The sequence below is a fragment of the Gopherus flavomarginatus genome, chromosome 7, assembly GCF_025201925.1.
Source record: "Gopherus flavomarginatus isolate rGopFla2 chromosome 7, rGopFla2.mat.asm, whole genome shotgun sequence".
Lineage (NCBI taxonomy): Eukaryota > Metazoa > Chordata > Testudines > Testudinidae > Gopherus > Gopherus flavomarginatus.
Window position 1 is genome coordinate 56919889 of NC_066623.1, and position 16387 is coordinate 56936275.

The following is a 16387-nucleotide window of genomic DNA, read 5'->3' on the forward strand; positions in this document are numbered from 1 at the left end:
CATCCACTGTCACCATGTCCTGATAATGTCAAACAACACTATGACCATATTCTACATCAACAAGCAAAAGGGAGGAAAGTCTGCCTCCCTGTGCGCAGAAGCAGTCAACTTCTGCAACCAGTGCATCAGATCACTCTATCTGCAGCCTACCTTCTGGAGAAGAAGAATGTGCTTGCAGACTCCCTCCAGCAGATGCTTTGGAATCAACAACGAGTGAGAACTCTGCGACAGGGTGCTACTTAACTTTTCATGCAATGGGGAAATCCCAACCAGAGATCGGTTCACTTCTCAAACCAACAGCAAGTGTGCCACATATTGCTCCAGAGGAGCTCTAGGTTATCACTCCCAGGGCAATGCTCTCCTTCTCTCCTGGTCAGACCAGCTCGGCTATGCTACCATTCTTGTCACGGGTGCTGCACAAGATCCAACAAGACAAGGTGACTGTCATTCTCATCACCCCATTCTGGCCCAAACAGTTTGGTTCCCCAGCCTCTTGCACACATGTTGCCTCTCCTGCCGATTTCCATCCTGACCTTTCCAGGGCCAGTCCATGACTGCTTCACCTCAGGGCATGGTATTTGGATGGGCATCATCCTTAGAACGTCCATGCTCCTCAGTCATGCAGGATATCCTTTCTGTTAGCAGAAAGGACTCTACTAGAAAATGTTACCTGGCTAAATGGAAATGCTTCTGCACTTGGACACAGCTAAGAGGCATTATGTTAGAAGCCGCAGACATTCCCTTCATTTTAGACTATTACTTGTCTTCAAAGACATTGGGTCTCTCCCTCAGCTCCCTGCGAGTCCACCTAGCAGCGATAAGTGCATTCCGTCTTCCTACTGAGGGCTTTTCCAGATTTGCACACCCTCTAACCAACCGAGTATGGAAAGGCCTCATAAGAATCTTTCCACTTCCTCAAAAGATCCCGCCCTCGTGGGACCAGTTCTTGTTCTCTCAGCACTAACAAGTCTCCCTCTTTGATCCTTTAGCTACTTGCTCCATGGCCCTTCTCTCCATGAAGGTCACCTTCCTTGTCACTATCACTTCAGCAGAAAGGGCTGGTGAACTTGGAACAAGGGCGGCAGACCCTCCATTCATTGTGTTCCACAAAGATAAAGTTTCCTTACATTTATATCCCAAAGTAGTTTAGGAGATTCACAGTAATCAATCCATTCACTTACTTGTATTCTTCCCGAAACCACACACATCTGTGGAACGTAGACTCCACTCCCTCGATGTGCAACGAGCTTTGGCCTTTTCCCTACAGAGAACAAGACCAACCAGGAAGTCCCCAAGATGGTTTATCACGTTAGCAGAGAAAGTCAGTGGGCACACTACCTCCTCTCAGAGAATTTCTAAATGGCTACCCAGCTGCATTCTACTCTACTATCAGCTCTCGAACCTCCCACTCCCTACAGGGGTACAAACTCAGTCCACTAGAGAGCAAGCAACGACCAGATTGTCTCTTCATGACGTAAACCCCCTAGACATCTGTAAAGCAGTCACATGGAGTTCCAGCCACACATTTTCAAAACATTACGCCCTGGTGCAGGACTCAACTGCTGATGCCTCCTTTGGAATGGCAGTGCTCCGCTCAACCCTACCGTCCTCATCCTCACACCCTCATCTTGCTTAGGTACTGCTTGTCCGTCACCCACAGTGGAATACAATAGGGACCATCACTCAAAGAAGAAGAGGAAGTTACTTACTGTAACTGGAAGTTCTTCGAGATGCATGATCCCTCTGTATATTCCACTACCCACTCTTCTTCCTCTCTGCTTTGGATCTCCTCTTGATTCATGGCAGAGAAGGAACTGAAGAGTTGGTTGGTCTGCCCAACCCTTTATCACCTCCATCGAAAGGACAAGGTGAGCCAGGGCACATGCATGGACCAGCAGACACCGTTTTCAAAATTCTTTGACTCCAGGTGCATAGCACGCATGGCTAATGCACAGTGGAATATAATAGGGACTACCCATATCGAAGAACCTCCAGTTACAAGTAAGTTACCTCCTTTTTGTCCAGGACATCACTACAGGGCAGAGTAAACTTGTTTGAGTGCCTTAGCATAGCATGTTTCCTATAAGTGTAAACTTAACTTTGAATTTCCTGGGTTTTTAATGTTTGGGTTTTGGGGTAATTACAGCATCTCATAATTTCTTTTTCCTTTATTTATTTTTTTACTCTCAAGTTACTGTTAGTTACTTTAAACTGTACATCCATCCAGAAGGCAACAAATTTAAAACTAATGAAAATAAATACTTTTTATATTTACATAATTAATCATTGGAACTCACAGCCACAAGCTATAGAGGCCGAAAGCTAATCACAGAATGATTCAAGAGGGGGTCAGAGGTTTCTGTGGCTAGTAAGGCTATCCACAGTTATTCAGCCTGCCTGCCTCAAGACAGAAGCCAATTGATTAAGGCCCTAGGATTTGGAAAAAGTTTCCTTTTGAGCACATTAGTGCAGTAATGATCCATTCTGGAGCCTCGACATCTGTCTCTAAACCAGGCCTGGGTGAGGAGGGAGTGTTACATGGGTGGCACTCCACTGGCTGAGAGTAGTAAAGTCCCTGGGTCTATAAGTTCTAGGGAGAGTAGAGAAGGAGCAGCTGGCTCCCTCCCTCCACCTCCTCCGTGGGTTTTGTCTGGGTCTTTGCTCTGGCCCCTCTCGCCCCCTCACCCAATCTGAGAGCAGCCCCTTTCCTCCAAATGCAGAGCGCTTAGCTCCAGAGCCCGGGGGTGGGCACAAGGAAAGTGGCAGGAGACTCCCCACCACCTGCCAGCAGCATGCAGACCTTGTCCCTCTCACACCTCCAGGCCCCAGACCAGCCCACACCCCAGCACTACCTCCATCCCCTGGCCCAGCCCCCACCTCAGCTGCGCCACCCTCTCCCTATCACCCCCAACGCCCAGCTCAGCTGTACCGCCCTCGCTCAGCACTCCTAGCCCCCACTCCACCAGCCCAACCCCCACTCCATCTCTCAGAATCCCCAGTCCCCAGCCCATCGCCCACCCCAGCTGTACCATCTTCCCTCAGCACCCCCAGTCCAACTCCACCCTAGCTGTACCACTGCCCTCATCATTCCTCACCCCACCAGCTCATCCCCCACCCCAGCTGTACCATCTTCCCTCAGCACCCCCAGTCCAACTCCTCCTGTCTGAACCACTCCCCATCATACCTCACCCCGCCATCCCATCCCCAACCCCAGCTGTACCACCCTCGCCTAGCACCCTCATCCCCAACTCACTAGCCCACCCCCCACCCCAGCTGTACTACCCTGCCTGGTGCTCCAAGCCGCCACCCCACTAGCCCATCCGCTACCCTAGCTGAACAACCCTCCCCCGGCATCCCCAGCCTCCACCCCAGCATCCCTGGCTCAATTCCCCCGACAAACTTCCTGCCTACTGTTTGGATATGTGCCATACAAAATGGCCAAAACCCGCGTCTCATGACCCGAGTCCCACAATCCTTTGCACCTTTGATTGGGTGGGTTGCAGTTTGATTTTTTTGACCATCGTGCGAGTCACAGACCGATGACGGTTGGAAACCAGAGCTCTACAGCATCTGTCACTGATCACAGTGAGAGGCAGGAGACTGGCCTTGGGCTGGAGACATCTGAGGGAAGCCCAGGTGCTGCAGAAGTGGTGTTGGTGACTCAGGTCTGTTTTCCCTTGGAGTCAGTGCAGCAAAGCTCCAGCACGGTGGTTAGAGGCACTGGCCTCCTGGAGGTGCAAATTGTTGGATGCTGCGTAACAATGGAGTCCTGGAGCACTGGGGACTTCCTTGTGCTTTTCCTCAGGAGTCAGGATGTGAGTGAGCAATTTGATGGCTTATGCTCTTCCCTGAAATCCCCTCCGCAGTCTTCAGGCGGAGGTTATTCTTCATGCCCACTCCCTCCCCAAATACAGGGCCATTTTGTTTCTCTGGGATTCTGGTTGGAGACAGCAGGCTCTCCTTTCCCTCTCTTCGGAATCCTGGAGACAGCAGGCTCTCCTTTCCCTCTCTTCCTCCCAGGAGGAGGAGGTGGATCCAGGGAGACAAAAGGAGGAAGAAAGGGGACTCCCAACTGGGCAGACCTCGGTGAGTTCCCTGGCTCAGCACTGGTAACTGGCTGGCCTGATACCAGGGCACAGGGCCTTTGGGAGGTCACTAGTCCACCCAGATTAGCATACGGGCTACTGTCGATTCAAAGGCCTTTGTTACAGTTATTGACTGGACACCTCTAGCTTGCTGAGCAATCTTGAGGCTCAGACCTTAGTGAGTTAATTGTCTCAGCATCCATAGCTAGCAGGTCTGGTCTCCCAGGACAGGCTGCCATAGGTCACTGGCTCAGCTTCTCCAGCTTGCTAGGGTAATTTTGAGGCACAGCATTGTGGAACGTTGCTGGGCTTATGTCAAGGCACAGGCCCGGGGGAAATCTTTGGAACAACACCTCTATCTTGCTAGTCTGACGTGAAAACACAGGCCTCTGGGACATCACTGGCACCTCTATCTTTTGGGGCTTCTGTGTGAGGCCCCTGGCTTGCTGGGATGATGCAAAGGCACAAGACTCTGGGAGATTAGAGTTAGCTTGCTCATCTCATGTCAAGGGCTCTCGTGAGCTCACTCGCTGGGCACCTCTAGCCCGCAGGCCTGATACAAGGATTTCATTGAAAACCAGTTGAAATCTGTGCCAACAGGACTGCATAAGATGGAGGTGAAGGAGGGGAGAAGGGAGAGACAACAGTGAAAGGAGGGAGTGGGGGGAAGGCAAGGCGGGGGGAGTGGTTCTGCTGCAGTAGATGTCTATCCTTCCAGCAGCAGCAGATTTTGAACCACTTTCTCCCACTTTCAGGGGCACGGCATTGGGAGACCCCACCCAGGTCCCAAACAGCATGCTGGAATTTATCTCACCAAGAGGAAGGAGGAAAGGTGGGAAGAGTTCTGGAAATAGTGCAGCATTCTCCCTCTATTTCAGCTCCATCCATCCATCCATTAGCTTTAACAAAAATTGGCTTTCCTTTTGTTGGTGGTGGGGAGCTCAGGCCTGGGGTCTTGGCAAACGATCTCTGCAGCAACTCTCTCTCCTTATGAGAATAATTCTTTATTCCTTTCCCGAGGAAGGGGTTTCAGATTTCAGCTCAAAGGTGGGAATATTAGATTACAGGGCCTCTGATGCCCTGAGCAATCAGACCCGAAGGGATCGGTTTGTCATTCCTCGCAGTTAGTGCCATGGGATCAGTGCAGGGCTTTCATATCGCATTCATTTCTTTATGAGCATTGTTTTCTTTCTGCACGTGTGTCCCACCCCCACCCCTTCCAGCTCTCAGGCAGGGAGCCTCCCGCCTCGCTCAGACTGGGGTTTGGCTGGAAAGAGGCTTTTTTCTCTTGCACTTTTGTTTGGAATGAAATGCGAAGAAGTTTTGTGTTGGTTTGCTGGCATCTCCATCGACCGAGCACCCACTCTTACCCACTCCCTCATGTGAAAGCAGGTCTCTTCTCTGGGCAGCTCCCGGGACTTCTCTGGGACATAGAGAGTGGTGGAAGCTGCATGCCGGGTGCAATTGGATCAGAAAATGGGAGGAAGGGGTCAAATGGTGTAACTTGCATCAAACTGGTGCAGAGCAAGGCTCCAATTCATACCTGGGTTAGTGCAAAGTTGACCAGAGCTATTGAGCTTTCAGGGCCTTGTCTCTCTCTAGTCCACTTTTACAAGATACCTGCAGGGCCAACAAGAAATGCATTAGTCCAGCCCCCTTGCTGGCCCACCCCCAGCATGCCCTCTCTGCTGGAGGCTCTGGCAGGGGAAGAGAGGTGCAGAGGCAGCGGGACATGGGGGGGGGTTTCTGCTCTAGGAGTATTCACCAGGGGGGTCATGCAGTCACTTTGTGGCCCCTTTTCACCAACACAAAGGAGCTGCAGGGTAACTGTGAATTCAGCTGCTGGCGTGCAGAACAAGTGTAATTTACACACCAGTGGGCACACTGGGAGAACAGTAGGAAAACCAGCTGCCAGGAGCAATGGAGCTGCAGAACCGTGCCAAGCCTGCACAGTGCTTTGAATGTGCCAAGTGCTGCATGGGGGCTGTCACTTGGTTACTGATTATTGTTATTTTTTGAATTCTCTCGTGGGGCCGCACACTGCTCTCTATTGCATTTGTGTCAGTTCCGAGCCGCTCCGGCAAATCATTCTGAATTCAGTCTGGTGGAGCAGAGAGCAAATTCCAACCCTCTAAACCAAATCCTGCACTTCCTAAGCCACCCTCTTGCACCCCTGTTGGGAGATCACTGGCTTATAGCTCAGTCAGTTGCCTGCACTGGTGCCCTGCAGTTCCTCCTGTGACCTGCCTGGGCTCTCCTGAGGGCGGTAATATTTTAGTCTGATTCTAGTTGCTGGGCTTGGTGTGGGCCTGGCTGGCTGGAGTTGCTGGCCTGTGAGATACAGGCGGTCCGACTAGATGATCTAGTGGCCCTCTCTGGCTTTAAACTCTGCAACTCTAAGGACTGCTTAGGGGATAAATGGGGCAGAATCTAGCCCTATGCATCTGGTTCCAGTCATACCCTGGTATACATCGGGCATAGCTCCACTGAAGTAGTTAGAGTCTCCTGGGTGTAAATCCGGACACACTGAGGTCAGAGTCATGCCCTCCCTCAGAAGGAATGCCTGCACTTCCTAGGGCGGAGGCAAACATGAGCAGCACTGGTACTGCAGCTGGCAAACCGGTGTTGCAATAGCACAGGCAGAACCAGGAGGTAGAGTAGCAGATTGGTTCATCGACAATAGAGTTCAAGCTTGCCCTGGGGTATGTCTGCCCTGTAATCATGGGGTGGAACTGGAGCACGTGTAGGCATATCCAAGTGTAGCTAGCTCGGATTCTGGAGTAGTGAGGCCATGGAGGCATGGGGTTCAGCGTGGGCTAGCCCTGGGAATAATTACCCAGCATTCCTGGGAGGCTTGTACTGCCTGTGCTGATGGGCAGGCTTCTACCGCTTCAGCGCTATCAGTAGCTGAGCTAGCTAGAGTAAAGCTGTCTCCAGTCTGGCTACAGGCTCTGCAGTCACACCTGCCATGCAGTATGAACGGACACTCAGACAGCATTGCTAGCCCTAAGAATGTGTTTGGGTTTTGGCTTTTCCCTCTCTTTTTTTTCTTTACCCCTTTTCTAGTAGCAAAATGAAAAAAATGGAAACAAGGAAAAAGCAGGAAGGGGCGGAGGGAGGAAAAACTTCTTTAGTTTTGTACATTTTTTGATTGAAAACATGGAAAATGTCAAAAGAAACCAAGCTTTCAGAGTAGCAGCCATGTTAGTCTGTATCCGCAAAAAGAACAGGAGTACTTGTGGCACCTTAGAGACTAACACATTTATTTCAGCATAAGCTTTCATGGGCTAAAACCCACTTCATTGGATGCATAGACTGGAACATACAGCAAGAAAATATTTATACATACAGAGAACATGAAAAGGTGGAAGTAGCCATACCGACTGTAAGAGTCCAATCAATTGAGATGAGCTATCATCAGCAGGAGAAAAAAAAACCAAAAACCTTTGAAGTGATAATCGAGATGATCCATAGAAAGTGTGAGGAGAACTTAACATGGGGAAATAATTCAATTAGTATAATGACCCAACCATTCCCAGTCTCTGTTTAAACCTAAGTTAATTGTATCTAATTTGCATATTAATTCAAGTTCAGCAGTCTTTCTTTGGAGTCTGTTTTTGAAGTTTTTTTGTTGCAAAATTGCCACCTTCAAGTCTGTCACTGAGTGGTTAGAGAGATTGAAGTGTTCTCCCTCTGGTTTTTGAATGTTATGATTCCTGATGTCAGATTTGTGTCCATTTATTCTTTTGCATAGAGACTGTCCAGTCTGGCCAATGTACATGACAGAGGGACATTGCTGGCACATGATGGCATATATTACATTGGTATATGTGCAGGTGAACAAGCCTCTGATAGTGTGGCTGATGTGATTAGGTCCTATGATGGTGCCACTTGAATAGATATGTGGACAGAGTTGGCATTGGGCTTTGTTGCAAGGATAGGTTCCTGGGTTAGTGTTTATGTTGTATGGTGTGCGATTGCTGGTGAGTATTTGCTTCAGGTTGAGAGGCTGTCTGTAAGAAACCAAGATTTTCTGCAAAAGTTTTCACTGGGGCCAGGGAGGCAGTTTTCCATTCCCAGTGGGAAATTTGGAACCAGTGCTAATACAGCCCTGGAACTGCAAGAGGAGAGAGGGTGCTGAGGGTCAGGGTTGCCGTGCATTGGAACAGGGCCCCAGGAATGCTCACATGCTTCTGCTATGCTTAGCTCGGACCAGTGCTGTTAGCCCTGTGACTTTTGTAAGCATTAAACCCACATATAGTTTTAAGAAAGAAGCAAACACCTTCGTCAAAGCAGGAGATGGCATGGGGGGCTTGACTTTGGAGCCATTCTTATCTGAGTGAGTGACTCAGGTGTCTCCACGGGGGGCTTAGTAAGCAACAAGGAGCCAGTTGGGGGGTCTCAGTTCTGTGTCTAGTCAGCAGATGTCTGTGTTGCCCCCAAAAGCCATCTAGTTTCCACCTTTGTTGGCAGTCTCAGCAGAGAGATCAGGGATTGCCTGAGCGTGGAGCAACCAGGCCATCTCTCTAGGGCCCCTTGTTGGGATAGAGCAGCGAAGCTTGTGCTTGTGTTGCTATGACCAGCAGGTTCCAGTGCATTCAGTCTCGCAACTTTCACCAGCTTGAAAACTCCACCGCCCAGAAAGGGCAGGACTTTCAAAAGCATGTAAGTGAGGTGGGAGCACAAATCCCATTGGCCATTGTTGGGACTCATTGTTGAAAAGCCCACCCCAAATGGATCATGGATTCAGGGCCAAATTCAATCCTGGTGTAAGCAGGCCCCACTCCACCAGCTTCTTTGGATCTGCACCTGAGTTTGAATGTAGCCCTTAGTCTCCGGGGAGGAATCAAGACTGTCCTGGCATGAGCATCACACATCTCAGTTGGGTGCACCAGGTCAGAAATACATTTAGAGGGTACGCAAGGCTGTAAATGAGAGTTTTATTTCAGAATAGACATTAAAGGAAACTGCAGCTGAAATGATCTGATGACCCAGGTGTTGGAATATCAAAGGACCTGACCCAGTGAGGTGCCGATCAGCTCCTTCAAGGCGCTGAGTGCCTTCAACTTCCTGAAAGTCTGTCTTGCCTCAGACACCTTGTTTGTTATCACTAAGAAAACAGAGACATGAGTATTAACTGGACTATATCATTAGAGATAGTTGCTTCCCCACATCTCTCTCTTAATTATACTGAATGTGCTTTCAATTCCAGGTGGCGTGGTCCTCAATCCAGCCTATTATGGCATGCCCGGCCATACCAACACCATGATCCATGAAGTAGGACATATCCTGGGACTCTACCATGTCTTTAAGGGAGTGAGCGAAAGGGAATCTTGTGATGATCCCTGCAGGGAGACTACACCTTCCATGGAGACTGGAGACCTCTGTGCTGACACAGCCCCTACCCCTAAAAGTAAACTCTGCCGAGATCCAGACCCTACCAATGACACCTGTGGCCACACCCACTTCTCCGGAACACCATTCAACAACTACATGAGCTACACAGGTAACGGGAGGGAATTGTTATTGTATCAGCTAGAGATTCAGCTTGTATTTCATTCCCATCTGTGTATGTTTTTTCATTCCTTGGATAGTTCCTTCCTGTAGACAGGCTGGACTCACCCCTGCAGCGCCTCCTGCTGCCCATCCTCGGGAATTAGCTTGATTCAGCTCTGGAGTGCCCTCTGCAGGCCAGTGATCCACCTGTCCTCTGGCCTCCATGTCCCTCCCTGGACCTGATGGCCTTTTTCCTGGGGTGCTGCCCCCTGGCAGTAACCCCTTTCTCTCAGGATCTCCCCTCCCCAGGGAACCCCCACCCTCTATCCCCACCTTGCCTCAGTATGTGGCTACTGCCAGTCATTGTCTAGCCCCACATCCTGGGACAAACTGCAGTATCAGCCTACTTATCACTAGCAAGGTTGGGTTTGGACCTGTTGCCTTTGCCTACCCCTGGGCTACCCTCTGCAACCTTCAGTACCTGTTAGCCCAATCCTAGGCCACAGCCTGGGGCTTTCCAGGCTGGAGCTCCTCTGCCTATCCCCAGCCCTGCTTCACTCAGGTACCTTATGTCCAGCCCCCAGCAGCCAGGTCCACCTCCCTCTATAGCTAGAGAGAGACTGTTTTGGCTTCTGGCTCACAGCCTCTTATAGGGGCCAGCTGGGCCTGACTGGAGCATGGCCACAGCTGAGCCTACTTTCCCCAGTCAGCCCAGGCTTCTTGCCCCAGCCTAAAGGCTGCTTTCTCCAGCCACAGCCCCTTCCCAGGGCTGTTTTTAACCCCTTCAGGGCAGGAGTCCATCCTGCTACATTTCCTTTCAGGAATTTGTGCCCTCAGGTATCCAGGCCCACCTAGAACTTGGTTAGTCTATAAGGTGCCCCAGGACTCTGTTGCTTTTTACAGATCCAGACTAACACGGCTACCCCTCTGATACTAGAACTTCAAGTGGCATAAAATAAGCACTGGGGCTATACCAATTTATATCAGCCCAGTATCTGGCCCTTGGTGTGTAGGCAATATCCTGCTCACCCCTTTGTTCTTGGCATCAGTGATTTTTCTCCCTCCTGGCTTGGCTTTCTCTGGGTGACCAAAGCAGTATTGAGACCAACATGTGCAAATCTAGGTGCCTACGTTCAGGCATTTAAATCTATATTTAAGCACCTAATTAAATGTCTGATTTAGGCACCGACTCTGGGTTGAGATGCCTGGTTTTAAGTCACCTCTGCCCTGATTTCCAAACGTGCAGCGCACCGACAGCTATCATTGACTTCTACTGGAATTGTGAGTGCTCGGCACCTCTGAAAATCAGACTGCCCTCTGCCAACACCACCAGGCCAATTCTTCTGTCACCCCACTGCCCAGGAGGAGTTATTCCATTGCAGTCAGGGGTGTGAAACTGGGGTTAAGTGAGCTGAGACTCAGACCCCTGGACTCAGTTGAGACCATTGCCACTCCATGGATACAACTGCAGATGGTATTCTAGGTGCAGCAAGCATCCAAGCACCAGTGAGTTAGTCCGTCAGCTCACCTCCTTTCTCTCTGAAGCTGGAGACGAGAACACACAGTGGATCTTTCTTCCGGGATTTTCTAAAGTGATGGCAAGCTGCTTTGTTAGAGGGGCTCCCTTTAGTTGTACAGTGGCCTAATAAATGGATACAGAGGGCAATAGCACTTTCTTTCTCCCACCCCTTGTCTGCCCTGCTTGTTTAGATTGTAAACTCTCCAGAGCAGGGACTGTTTCTCATTATGTGTCCATACAGTGCCTAACACAGTAGGGCCTTGATCTCAGCTGGGGCCTCCAGCTTTGACTGTAATTCAGCTGATAAATGATAATAAAGGACCAGATCCCTGTGAAGTGACACGACACCTTTGACTTCACCGGCACTCTGGCAGTTATAATCCTCTGGCATTTTCGGGGCAGAACAAATGGAACATCTCAGCATTTGGGTCAACATTCCCTCTCTGAAGAAAACCAGGGTCCTAAGTCCAAAGCGATGCAAGGGTGAGGGCTGAGGCCCTACAAACTAGTGCTTTGGCCTGCACAACCACTGCATAGCGGCACAATTGAATTAAATACCCTGTGCAAGTGTTTTGTGGTGCCGCTGGTCTGAAAGGTGCCATACAAACATATAACCAACATCTGTTCTTCTGCTGACAGTCAGTGAAATGGGCCAGACCCTAAAGACCTTACTGAGTTTTTACTCAGGCCTATCTCCTCCAAATGCTAATTGACTTAAATCTCTGAGGCAGAGGTGCTGTAGACACAGCAGCGGCTTTGATGAGTGAAGAGCTGTTTGCAATACCTGGATGGCAAGTATTAGGGTCGATAATAACATGTGCCATTATGCATGTGCTAAGTACAAGGTAATCAGATCTCATGCTCCAGGGTATAAGATGGTCACCCGCTGGGCTCAGGAAGGAGTACGCACGAGCCATCCACATCATTGCACAGTGGATTGATTGTCTTCTGGGACTCCTCACCTTCCCTGGCAGCATCAAGTCAGGGCAGGTGCTGGACGCAGGATCCTACATCAGGTGCTGTGGGCTGGAAGCTCAGCGGATGTAAACTGGCATAGCTCCATGGAAGCCAGTCCAGTAGCACTGGCTCTGACTCTGTGCTCCTTCTACGCATGTGTTGGAGAAGCGCAGCGGAACATGTGGAAATGCCTGGTCTGCCTCATCATGGCAGCCACGCAGTGTCACTAGCAGCGATGCCCTTTCTGTCTTTAATGAGGTCTGATGAGAGTCACTGATTTTCATCTGTATGTTCATTTTTTTAAAAAGAACCTTGTGGTGTGCTCCAAGTCCCCTGGCAGGCCCCCACAGCTTCATCCCCATGTGGCCTAACAAGGGTATTTGGCCATCTGCATGCCCCAGGAAAGCAACCTTGTGCTGCGGAGAGCCTACCCAGGAAAACAAACAGCTGCTGAAATAGTGCCATCTTGTGGCCGACTGGAGAAATAACATGAGAGGAGTCCTATAGGACAAGCCATGGGGAATCTCTCTAGCCCAGGGCATTTGTGTTCTTCTCTGGTCCTCTAGGAGAGCCTTAAAAGGGCTATATTTAGTAATAAATACTGCTAATACTGCTAATGACCACTTACATAATGCTTTTCACACGAGGATCTCAAAATGTTTCACAAACAAGTCCCCTCCTTCCTTTCTCTCTCAGACGATGACTGCACGGACAGTTTTACCCCCAACCAAGTGGCTCGAATGCACTGCTATTTGGATCTGGTGTACCAGCGATGGAGCCAGAGCAGAAAGCCCACTCCGATCCCCATGCCCCCAGTGGTCACTGGGCAGGGCCAGGAGTCCCTCACCATCCACTGGCTGCCTCCCATTAGCGGCGTTCTCTATGAAAGGTAAGAGACATTGTCACTGAGAAGGTCCCATGCTTGGCTGAGCATGCTGGAAAACCGGCGTAAACTAAAATGTGCCAGCATGTCTGATGGCCGCTTGCTTCCTCTAGATCAATTTGGCCAGGGACCAGTTTTGTAGTCCTACCACTGATTTTGGCCCGTAACTGGATCCCTAAACAACTGCCTGTGCTTGTTTCCACTGGGAATTGCTTGTCACAATTTATTTGTCCGTGGTTCCCTAGGAAAAGTCATTTGGCACTGAACCAGGGAGTTTCAGAAGTTAGTGAAGGTGATGAAGATGAGTTGGCAAAACCCTCAAGCTCTTTGCCAACTGGCAAACCCTGCCTGGTTTTTTTTTATTTTTTTTTTTTGTGTTGGAGCGAGTGGGGAACGGGCAACGATTTGTTCAGCTGCCTTGTTGAAATAGAGGAACGAGGCAACACCCCCAACCCCCCAGTTATGTCCACCAGAATAATGTGTCTGGTTACGAGTTTACTACTGTGATGGCAGTGTGTGCTGGGGTGTCAAGCGAGTGTCCTCCAAAAAACGTTCCTCTATTGGGGGGCTCAGGGAGAGTGCCAAAGGGTTGTGTGCCATCAGGAGACAATGCCAAATGCAACCTGAGAGCGCAATTACTGAATGAAAAATGAGCTTCACTTAGCACTTACTGGATAAACTACTGATTTATGAGGAGGGAATATGGTCTTGTGGTTAACACACAGGACTAGGAGCCAGAAGATCGGGATTTGGATCCCTGCTCTGTGACTTTGGGCATGTCAGTAATATTTTCAGATATCAGTATCTTAAGTTAGTCCCTTCAGTTACTACTAGGCACCTAACTAAAAGGAGCATGACTTTCAGGGTGCGGAACAGCCACATTCATCTGGAATTGAGGGGGCTCATCATTCTGAAGATCAGGCCTCTTTTGTCTGAGTGCCTGACTATGGATTTAGGCACCTAACCTCAGGCACTCAAGTTTGCAAATATCATCTACGCTAAATGAATATTTAATATTTAAATCCTCTGAGACTCTTGAGCTGGGATGGGCAGCAGGTTATTACTCTGATGTAGAATTTGAGTCATATATATTTTTAAAAATCACGTGGGTCAGAGTCCTAATCATGAAGTCAGTGAAAAGCTAGTGTGGCCTAATTGATGGAGCACTGGTCTGGGATTCAGGGGACCTGCCGTCTAGTCCTGGCTCTGCCACTGGCCTGCTGGGTGACCTTGATCAAGTCACTTCCCCTCTCTGTGCCTCAGTTTTCCTATCTGTAAAATTGAGGTAAGGCTATTTATGGGGGAGGGATAGCTCAGTGGTTTGAGTATTGGCCCACTAAACCCAGTGCTGTAAGTTCAATCCTTGAGGAGGCCATTTAGGTATCCTCCAGAAGGTTTCCCTTTCCCTCCCGAGCCTATGTCAGAGCTGGCTGTGAGAAGAAACAAGCCAAGCAGCTGGCTCTTGTGGGCTTTCCACATCATGCATAGATGGGGATCAAGTGAGGAGAGTTCAAGTGTGATCAGAAACTGGGGGGAAAAGAGTCTTCCTCATTCTCTCTCTATCTGTTCTGCAGGGACCCCAGCACCCTCTGCGGGGACTGCGCTGAAGATGGTACTTTCAGCCAATATGTGCATGAGGCCTCTTCCCCTCGAGTTTGTGACTCCTCCGGCTACTGGACCCCTGAGGAGGCAGTAGGTAAAGTGCCTTGTCCTCTCTCACTCACGGTGACTGCCGCTCCCCTCAGTGGAGATTAGATGATCTGAGGCCCAATTTTCCATGTCGGTCTGATCTATCTAAATTTAAACATGCAAAATAAATATGCAAAATCCTCCTGGGAAAGTAAAGCTCAGCTCCCAGGGAGCGTACTGGAGGTACTAGCGACTTTGGGGTGCAGTGTTACTAACAGCTTCCCAAGAGAGAGTTGGAGAGAGAAAAGAGGCACCTGGGAACCTGTTAAGTTGAACTGATGTCACCAAAAGAAAAGCCAGTGTATGGTGCACCCAACTCTTAGGGTATGAGCCAAAGCCAAGGGGAACCTTCTTGTGGACTGCCAGGGGCTTTGATACAGCCCTAGAGAGTGGCATACTCTTCCCGAGGTGTTGGTGACAATCTCATTTCTTGGGTCATTTAGGTCCAGGCAAAACCCTGGAGAACACAGCATAGAGAACAGTCCTTCTTCCCAACCAAGGGGATGGACGAGATGAAGTGATAGGTGTATCCAGTTTCATGTGTTTATAAGCCAGGGAGCTCAGTTTAAAAAGCGCCCTGTGGCAGGTTATCTTGCCTCAGGCCTTGCCTTCCAGATAAGTTACAACATGAATCACACTAGTATGCATGTGCCCCTGGCATAGGAAAGAGCCCCGGGTTTCATGATGTCACTGGAAACTTCACCTTGAGACCAGAACAGGATGGAAACATCTCTCGCAATCAGAGAAAGTGACAAAATGAGGAAAAAAGAGGTTTGTGCCAATTTGGTTAAACAGCAGAACATTTGGAGCTGTCAGTTTCAGCATTTCCCATTTCCCAGGCTGTCAGATGACTGTGTCGATCAGAACTGGCTTTTCCTCTTAGCAGATACTAAACCTTTCTCCACACCAGTGTGTAGTTTTCATCAGCATGTGTCAGCTGGGGTGAGAGAGAGGCACTTCTGCACAACCTGGGGGATTTCATGGGGACAGTGACACAAATCCAGGCCTTGAATGGGCACTAAATAGGACCACTGTTTGTGGCCTTGGAGAACCTGTGGGCATTTTCAGCAGAGTCCGTGAACTTGAAACTGGTTCTTATGCTGAGCTTCTCTTTCCATGGCTCAGAACACATCTGTGTTGGTTTCCCTTGTTGATTGCATAGGGCTCAATCCTGAGCAAGTTTTGCTGCCGTTGATAGGGTGGAGGCAAAGGTGGCTCTCGGCCCAGTCCGCTCCTGGGATGAGATGGGCCCCTGATGAACAAGACTTACACTAAGTTGAATGGTCCCCTAGTGACTATTCTGCTGGCTTGGGATCACCAGTGGACCATGCCCTCTCCTGCCCTTGGCCCACCCCAAAATGCTCCTAACACTTTAGCCCACTCCCTGTGACAGAAGAACCGCCAACTGCCCCTATAGAAAAGCATCAAGTTCCTTTTATGCAGCTTAGCCTGGGCAAATGATCTAGTCCTCAACCCCTTCAACCTTGGATCATTTGGAGATCAAATAAAAATTCAGAGGCAAATTTGGCAGCATGGGCCCATCTGTACTGATGACACTCAGCCCTGGTCTACACTATGAGTTTAGATCGAATTTAGCAGCATTAGATCGATTTCACCCTGCACCTGTCCACACGACAAAGCCATTTTTGTCGACTTAAAGGGCTCTTAAAATCAATTTCTGTATTCCTCCCCGATGAGGGGATTAGCTCTAAAATCGACCCTGCTGGGTCGAATCTGGGGTAGTGTGGATGCAATTTG

General features: G+C 49.6%; 1 protein-coding gene across 1 annotated transcript in view; it reads left to right on the forward strand.

Annotated features, from left to right (window-relative positions):
• PAPPA2 (pappalysin 2) overlaps positions 1 to 16387 on the forward strand; it is a 190148-nt gene that overhangs the window by 69056 nt on the left and 104705 nt on the right. The window contains exons 4-6 of the mRNA XM_050962976.1: positions 9298 to 9591; positions 12754 to 12946; positions 14515 to 14636. Of these exons, the coding sequence (XP_050818933.1) occupies positions 9298 to 9591; positions 12754 to 12946; positions 14515 to 14636 (609 nt within the window). The remainder of the gene's footprint in view (positions 1 to 9297; positions 9592 to 12753; positions 12947 to 14514; positions 14637 to 16387) is intronic.